This window comes from Pezoporus flaviventris, unplaced genomic scaffold, assembly GCF_033815535.1.
Source record: "Pezoporus flaviventris isolate CSIRO_AGI_PZ_B2104156 unplaced genomic scaffold, CSIRO_AGI_Pfla_v1 ptg000002l, whole genome shotgun sequence".
NCBI lineage: Eukaryota > Metazoa > Chordata > Aves > Psittaciformes > Psittacidae > Pezoporus > Pezoporus flaviventris.
This window is the reverse complement of record NW_026892550.1, coordinates 2,840,784-2,849,600: the sequence shown is the minus strand read 5'-3', so window position 1 is coordinate 2,849,600 and position 8,817 is coordinate 2,840,784. Positions and strand designations below refer to the sequence as shown.

The 8,817-nt window shown below is 50.6% G+C and overlaps 1 protein-coding gene across 1 annotated transcript; it reads right to left on the bottom strand.

Moving 5' to 3' along the window:
• Positions 1-414: 414 nt before the first annotated feature.
• On the bottom strand, positions 415-7,619 carry CD8A (CD8 subunit alpha). Its single transcript, XM_061466347.1, has 6 exons — positions 7,127-7,619; positions 6,223-6,582; positions 5,673-5,768; positions 5,029-5,145; positions 2,883-2,913; positions 415-552 (listed from the first exon to the last, which is right to left on the bottom strand). Exons 1-6 carry the CDS (start codon positions 7,170-7,172, stop codon positions 498-500), a joined length of 705 nt encoding a protein of 234 aa, XP_061322331.1. The 5' UTR covers positions 7,173-7,619; the 3' UTR covers positions 415-497.
• Positions 7,620-8,817: the final 1,198 nt, after the last annotated feature.

Genomic DNA, 8,817 nt, shown 5'->3' with positions numbered 1-8,817 from the left:
CAGGACATACATGGCACTTTGATTATACATTACATGTATAAGCAAATATACATTACACAAAAAATCAAATATACATTACATGTATAATCAAAGAGGGTGATTAAAGTGAGGGCATTTCTACCTCATTTTGTAGCAAATTCAATTTGGAAAGTAATCTCACACCCCCTTCAAACAAAGGGCCAGCAAATATCCCTCTTTCTCATCAGGTTCTCACTGATGCACAGCAGCATCAGGACTGACCTGTTCCTTTTGCCTGAGCCACAGAGCTCCATCGCTGGGAATAGAGAGGGTGTTTAGCTTTGGGAGCTAATTTGACAGCCTCATGTTGTGGAAGGAGCTGTGCTTTAGTGTGCAGTTCACAGCAGTGCCCGCCTGCTGCCCGTGTGTCTCTGCTCCATCTTCTCTTTAACTTAGGGTAGAGTGCATGAGGAGTAGCATTGTGGACAACGCAGGTGATGGGCCTGTGCGGTGCCAGCTCCAGGAGATGGTGCAGATGCTCATGCATGTGGTCCTGGTGTGCCACGTTTCACATTGGGCTTCCCGTTTGCAGGTCTAGAGAGGGGAGAAGGGGTTGATTTGCTTTCATGTGAAAGGAACAAGAAGGTGTTCGATGGATGGCTGCTGCTGAGCTCCTTTAGCCTTGGTCTGCAGCCTGGGACCTCCAAGAGCAGGCTGTGAAGTGCTCCTAAATCCATGGCAAACATTTCAGCTAGATACAGGCAGTAGAAGGACTTTAGGTCCTCCTTATCCTATTTAATGAAGATAATGAATTGTTACACTAATTAAGAAAGGCTTTTTAAGTGCCCCTCTGACTTGTGCACTGTCCTCTCAGTGAGCCTTTCCCCACACTCAGAGGTGAATAAAGAAGAGCTCAGGGCTTTTCCTGGAGTTAGGGAAGTTGCTCTCAATCCACAAGGACTTTTGCTTGTTGCAAGCCTGTTCCCTGAAGAGGAGTTTTAGGGGAGGGTTAGGGTTAGGGTTGGGGTTAGGGTGTGCTCCCAAACTGCTTGGAGTCACTGGGCTCCAGCAACTGATGGTTTGCTGCTGCCTTAATGAGCTGAGGGTTTGGCACCGGTTTGCACTGCACATTCATCTGGGGGGGGGAAATGAATCCTTCAGCTGCCAGCAAGAATCCCAGGCCAGCCCCTGAGGCGCTCTTTAATTGAGTGAATTGCGCTGTTAACTTCCCAAGCGCTTCATTTCAATAACTGGGAGCTGCTCGGAGCAGCAGGAATGCCCTCTCTAAATAAAAGCGTACATCGGCTACAATTGCTTAAACCAGAGCTGTGTCACTTCAGCGCTGCTGAAGCAAAGCTGGCCTCGAGGAGCTGATTTCCTGAGGCACTTGTAAGCCAGCTGCCCCACCGGTGCAACACGGAGCTGTGCAGAGCGGTTTTCCCCCTTAGCAGCAGAGCATCTTTGCACAGGGCTGGTAACAGGGACTGATGTAAGTGAAGGATGCAAACCTCGCCCTCAAAGGGGTGAAAGAGCAGCTCTTTGTTAGCATTTAGCCCTTGGAAAGCCAGGCAGGGATCTGAAGAGGGCTGGGTAGGATGAATATCCATCATAAACAGGACAGGCTGGTCCCTTCTTCAGCCAGGTGAAAGCAAACACAGGTCTATGGCTGCAGCTGTATTCTGATATAAGATTACACCCAAGGGGCAAAGGCATTGCTGCTCAGTGCCTCTCTCCTTGCACACTGTTCTTGTTCTATACCAAGCTATTGTATTATTATTCCAAACCATTCCAAGGTTATTCCAGCAGTGATTTCTGATGTGTTCTGCCTTTCAGAAATGAAGAGTTGTAAGGATCCAATTCCTGTTAATTCAGGGGGAGGAAGGTTCTTTCTGAACGTACTAATTTGGACAGCTAACCCCCCCTATTTTTTACTATGAATCCCATAAATATACAACAATTGTCTGTATCCAATTTAAAAGACTCTCGATTTACAAGAATAAGGCTTCAGAGATGTGAATCAAACCTTCTGGTAACCCAGCTTTTCCAAGCGTGAGCCCGGCCAGAGCAGGAGCAGTGATTTTGGTGCTGGAGCACTCCCTTGCCACCAGCCTGGGTTGGGTGCACTTGGCACCAGACCTGGTTTTGTGCAGAGCAGGGGGTCAATGTGCAGGAGCAAAATGTGAATTCCTCATGGATAACAGGGTTTATTTTTGTCCAAAATGGCAAATTGCAGTTCTTATTCTGATAGGGTTTTCCTGCTGACTCAGGGTGATGGGGGAGGCAGGGGAGAGCATAAAGAAAGGGGTCCTGTCTGCCCGAGGAGATAGGTTAACTGTAAAGCTATACACATCTGCACTGCTGTCATCTAAGAAAGTCATCTAAGGCTGCACCAGCCCCTCTGCTGCTGTTCCTTAATGCCTGTTGGGGAAATAGAGGCACAAAGCCATGGTGATGGTGGTCCAAAATAGTGCAGAGGGGGATTTAGGATGCGATAGCTTGTATCTAATCTAATCCATGGCTCCAATGATGATTCTGAATGAACAGTCTGGGGAGGGGAAGGAGTGAAATACGGTCACCCCAGGCTCAGGTTGGAGGCACATAGGAACACATTGTGCCTGCCCTGAGAGCACGCAAGTGTGGTTCATTACAAGCATCAAGTGATGCACAAAAGCTGCCACAAACACCTCATGTCTTTCTATTGCAGAGTCAGTGCTCAGTGATTTGAATTACTTAAGATTAAAGAAACAGACATGGGAGAAGAGAATCTTACCTCTCTTTTTTGCCCTTAATTCACTACGCATCCCCCTCCCAGCCACTGGGTATCGGATGAAGAAGGTTTAGGTTGGATTTTGGCACCTGCCTGCTTTATCCCTTGCGGGTAAGACACTGCCAAGTTTCAGACACCCACCCCGTCACTCACTAACCTTTTACATCTGCATCTTCGTCTCTTGGTCCCTAAAATGAAGAAGAAAATGTGTCAGTTCAAAGACACCAACTCACAGCTCAGCAAAGAAACGCTGCAGTGAGGCAGGGCTGGCGTTCCCCATCAGCTTGCTATCTTCAGGACGTATAAAGATGGATAAACCCAGCTTGTTTTGGAGGAAAGCCATGCAAGGAAGCAGTGCTGCAGCTCACATTCCCCTCAGGTTTTCACATGAGTCACAGTACCAGCATCAGCCTGGGAGCACTGACAGGGAAGCAGGTTTCCTTGCTGTCTCTAGCAGCTCTGGCATGTTGCTGAAAACCCATTGGCATCAATTAATTCCTAGTGGGAATGCTGCAACTCTTCCCCATTTTAGCATCTAGGTGATTACTCTGGGATGTGTTCAGCAAAATACAATGCCTGGGCATTCATTTTAGTATAAGAGGGGGGGGAATCTGCCCTTGAGGGCTGGGGCTGCAGCGATGGGCTGCAGCTCATGGGTTTTCACTGAGCATTCACATCAGCATTAAAAGGCAGGAAGAAATCACTGAGCGGTGTTTGTAGGTTAACTGGGGAGCCCTGGTGAGTGCAGAGGGGATTGGCACTAACTCCGGGCACTCTGCTGCAGCATCAGCCATTTCCCTCAAGGAGAATGATGTTTTGCTTGGGCTCGTCAATGTTTTCTTCCTGCATTCCTTCCTATTGCTGCAGGCCCTGATGCTGAGCAGTTTGCAGGGCTGAAGGATGCTGAAAAGTTAATTTTCAGCCTTCCAATACCTAAAGGGGCTACAGGAAACCTGGAGAGGGGCTTGGGACAAGGGTCTGCAGGGACAGGCCAAGGGGAATGGCTTTAACCTGCCAGAGGGGAGACTGAGATGAGCTCTTAGGCAGAAGCTCTTCCCTGTGAGGGTGCTGAGGCGCTGGCACAGGGTGCCCAGAGAAGCTGTGGCTGCCCCATCCCTGGCAGTGTTCAAGGGCAGGTTGGACACAGGGGCTTGGAGCAAGCTGCTCTAGTGGAAGGTGTCCCTGCCCGTGGATGAGCTGGGTGAGCTTTAAGGTCCCTTCCAACCCAAACCAGGCTGTGGTTCTATGATATTCTATGATATTTCAGCTGGCTCGGCTGGTAAATTCATCTCCCACCAGCTCCAGGCTGTGGGGAGAGTGAGGATCCAGTTGGGTTCGTTCAACAGCAAACCACTGTGGTGTTCCAGGCAAATGAGCTGAGCTGGTTTAATGGAATCAGTGCAACCTCTGGGGTACCTCAAAGCTGAACTGGTTTCAGTGAGCACTAAATTGATTTCAACACATTTGCACTTGCTGCTTGCTCAGGGTAGTGAAAGGTGAGCTTTCACCACAGGACTTTTGCCTACCCAGAGATTCTGTGTTAGTGCTTTAACTGCAGGAGCCTCTGAACCCGTGGGGTTAAGTTGCTCATTCGGTTGCAGCTCAAGCTGCTAACAAGAGTCCTGGCATTTGAATTCACAAGTTGTGTGCCAGGGCAGGTTTATTTTGTCAAAGTGTTTAGGTTCTGGTACTTTCATCCTTTGACTCACCAATATAAGCATGGTAGAGCCAATACAGTTTGGTAGAGTGAAGTTTTCTATACTTATAATGTGTTTTTCTTCCATAAAGAGCTTTTCTAACCTAAATCATAGAAATCATGGAATGGTTTGGGTTGGAAACCACCATAAGATCATCGAGTTCCAACCCCCTGCCGTGGGCAGGGACACCTCACACTAACCCATGTCACCCAAGGCTCTGTCCACCCTGGCCTTGAACACTGCCAGGGATGGAGCATTCACCACTCCCCGGGGCAACCCATTCCAGTGCCTCACCACCCTCACAGGAAAGCACTTCTTCCTTATACCTAACCTGAGCTTCCCCTGTTTCATTTTAAACCCATCACCTTTTGTCCTATTGCTCCAGTCCCTATGATTCTGTGGTTCTAAACTGATAACTATTTCTCAGCCTAAGCCTACTGGTGAGTACAATGCAGCGATTTTAGCAGCGGTCCTTCTCTAGGGCTGGCTGTCCTGGTTAGCTGGTGCCTATGTAAAGGGGATAGCTGGAAGATCTCTTCCCCTGAAGGCCAGGGCTGCAGTTTCAGGCTAAAGCAATGTCTATAGAGGGTTATGGGTGATGCTTACGTTGGCACAGGATGATGGTGACTGCCAGGGCGAGCAGGAGCAGGAAGCAGGCGGCTGTCAAGGGAACCCAGATGAAGATGTCACATAGCAAATCCAGCCCTTTCTCCTCGCTGGTCTCTGCAGGAAGAGAGAAAGGGGAAGGTCCACCATGTGCTCGTGGAGGCAGGGCACCTGCCTGGTGTTCGGTGAGGCTGGTGGTGAAGCAGAGGGTTCCCCCTGCCCCGCCAGTGACCTCCACAGGTGCATCAGTTACTGCTGATCATTCACATCAGTGTCAAAAGGCAGAAGTAAACCCGTGAGTGGTGTTTGTAGGTTAACTGGGGAACCCTGGTGACTTCAGAGGGAATTGGCACAGCAGTTCCTGGGAGGACGTGTAGCCAACGGTGTTCTTGTATCCCCTGCTGAGTCCAAACCCATCCCCAAACCTCCCTCCACCTCTTCCCAGTGTGCCCAGGCATGAGACCCACTCATGCTTTTATGCCATTTCCTACATAGGATGAAACGCTGGAGTTTGATCCTTCCAACTCTGCTAAAGCTCCATGGTTTTTCACACACCCCACACCCCAAAACGCCTCCAGGATCCCCCTCGGTATCAATGGACCAGAGCCCAGCTCTTTCCCTCTACCTTTATGCAGCAGAGCTACCTGAATCCAGGGTCTCCAGGCAGGGGTCCCTTTCGGTGATGTTGGGTGCTGGGGTGGTGGGTGCTGGGGTGGTTTTGGGTGCCACTGTGGTGGTGACTGTAAGTGAAAATGGATGTAGAACACAGTGAATAGCTCCCTCCTGCCCTTGTGCCCTCTCACCCCAGGCCATGCCTCTGGCCACAGGGACCTCATAGAGCCCACGTTGGGTTGTGACTCCCCCAAGACCCAGTAAGGAGCTGCAGGCTCCTTATTTCTCACTCCCTGCTCAGGGGGTGGTGATGGACTTTGCTTTAGTCTTATCCCTTAAGAGCCATGAATGGGATGGAGAAGCGGGATGGGGAGAATTGATGCTGTGTCTGCCCCATCGCCTTTGCTTTTGGCCACGAGATGCAATCAGGGAGCCTCTGGCTGCACTGGTTATGAAATACCTTGGTCAAGCAAGCACGGACAATGGGGTCTGTGAGAGAGGTGACCGGTTACAACAGGCAGGGACAAGAGGTGCTGGGTGTTTTGGCAGAGCTAATCAAGGTTGGGTGGAGGTGTTGCTGACCTGGGAGGAAGACAGGCTGGCCAGGGCTGAAGTAAAGGGCTTGGTTGGTGTTCATGAGGCAGAAATAGTTCCCCTCGTCCTGTGGCATGAAAGACTTCACTACCAACCAGTAGAACCTGATGTCTTTCCACGCCTCAAAGCGTTCGGCTGTCCTCATACTATTCCCCCCAAAGGTGGTCCGGGAAAGGGAAGAGGTGAAGACAATGAAGTGAAGGGTCCCAGCCTTGTCCTGCTGGACCCAGAATACGCCACTGTCCATGTTGCTGCTCTCACACTGCAGCACCAGCTGCTGTCCCACCTGGGGCTGCCTGATGGGGTGGATCTTCATCGTATCCCTCTGGCCACGGATCCCAGGGCAGCCTGTGGGAGAGGAATCCTTGTGGGAACCACTCTGGAGGAGTCATGTTCCTTCCGGACAAACCAGTTCCTTGTCCGTGAGGTCAAATGCAAAGGGAGGACCATGCTGCCTGCATGACTTGAAGGTTTCATTGGAGTCCTTGCTGGGACTGTGCATGGAGGCTGCTCAGCAATCAGCCACCTGGGCTTTAAGGGTGAGTGCTGCCCTTAAAGCCTTTCAGCTGCCTTCTCAGGCGTGTTACCCCTTCCCAGCCTTCCCAAAGTGACTCCTTAAAAACACTGACTGCTAAATCCCCCTGTTTCCCATTCCCCCTCCCCTCTAGAACCACTTCTCCAGCCAGGCTCCCTTCCCAGCACAAATGATGCTGCAGCCACCCATCCATCCGTGCTGCTTTCACCTCCACCGAGCAAACCTCAAAGCCACCCTTTTTGCTTTGCTTTTTACATTCCCTTTAACCATTTAGCCCAATTTCTTGGATTCAGGGGCAGGGATTTACTTGCCCATCCCGGTGAAGGTGATGCACAACCCCATAGTGTCCATACTCACAGAGCCCCAGTGCGAGCAGCAGGAGCAACGCAGGAGCCTCGGTCATCTCCTTGGTGCAGCGGAGCAGAGCTGATCTTGCTTGCTTGACTTGGGTAGGCTGTGCTGCTCTTTGGGGAGGATGTGATGTCACCAGGGCCCTCTTGGGCGATGTTCAACATCTGCAGCAAATTAGGAGAAAAATGAGACTCCTGAAGAAAACCAGCTCTCATCCAGAATTCGGGCTCATTTATCACTACCAGCTCTTAACGGTGCCGCAAGGATTTTGCCTCAATGACTCCCCTAGAGATCCAGACTGATGGTGCTCATGTTTGAGATAGGATCAGCCCCTGCAGCCGTCTGGGGGTTCAGAGCAGCTCCAGCTCCACACAAGTGATGGACAAACCCAACGCTTTGGCTGCAGGCCCCAGGCTGCAGGGATTCTGCTGCCTTCACTTGTGCTCACCCGCAGCGTCTCACATGGATGGCAGAGCACACCCTGTCTCACCACCACATGGGTGTTTCATGGCAAGTGTTGTTTACCCCGAGCACACGTGTGGTTGCCCCGCAGCTGAACTCTTCAGGTGCTGCTGGGGTGTTCTCTTTGCAACCCCTCTCTGCAGAAGCCGCTCAGCGCGAGGCAGGTGGTCTGTGATGTGAAACCCATCGAGAGAGCCCCATGCCCTCGAGTTGTGCTTTGACATCTTGTGGTTTGCTTCTGGAACCACAGGGTCTTCCGCCCTGCCAGCAAACCCCTGCGTGCTCCAACCGGGAGGGCCCTTGCTGCTGCCTCCAGTGACCACTTGCACAGGGGTATGGGTGATGCTTCCTTGAACTGCGATGCTGGTGGGCTGGTGCGTTATAGATCTTCTTACTGGCACTTCTTGGCTTTCCTGTTGGTTGCTTTTCTGTGGGAGGTGTTTTTCTATGACTCCATTGCACAGAAATCCCCCTTTTTCCTTGGTTGTGTCGGGAATCAGGTGCTGCTGATGCTGATGCCGTAGCTATTGCGGCTGCTGCTTAATGATGAGTGAAGGAAAATGGGTTAGGAGCTGGCTTTATTCCATTGGGCATCAAAGCATGTTGGTGAGTGAGGAAAGCTGCTGTTAGGCCCTGCTGGGATGTGTGAAATTCATACTGAGGCTGTGAGACTTGTGATGTCTGCCTGAAATAGAGCAGGTTTTGGCAAAAGGAAGATAAAATGGGTTTCATCAGTTAAATGCCATTACAGGGATCTGGATCTCACAGTCCCGTCAAGGAAATGTCAGACTTGAGCTCTGTGTCACCTCTGAGCACTCCATGATGTGATGTCCATCTCCAGATGGGACATCAAGTAGTGATACTTGCATAGGCTCCTCCTGGTTTCAGTGGGCGGCTCTTTCTCCTGATCCTAAGTAGAATTCACCTTCCCTTTATAATGGGATAAGCTGCTCTTGGGAATTGTCTGTCTCCATAAGCTGATGGAGGAATATAGACAAGGAACTGAAACCATGGCCTGCCTTGTAGATGACTGCAGTTGAGTCTTACGTTTTCTGAGATGCAGAAGTGAGCTGGTCCCTGCCATCCACCAGGACTGTTGTGTGGGTGCCTCCTAACTTCATCACTATTACACCTCAGTGACAGCAAATGGAATTTCAGAAGCAATTTCCAAAGTACAACCTGAGACCAAAGTAGGAAAATTCCTCATTCCCGTTTTTCAGTATGGTTCAAATGGG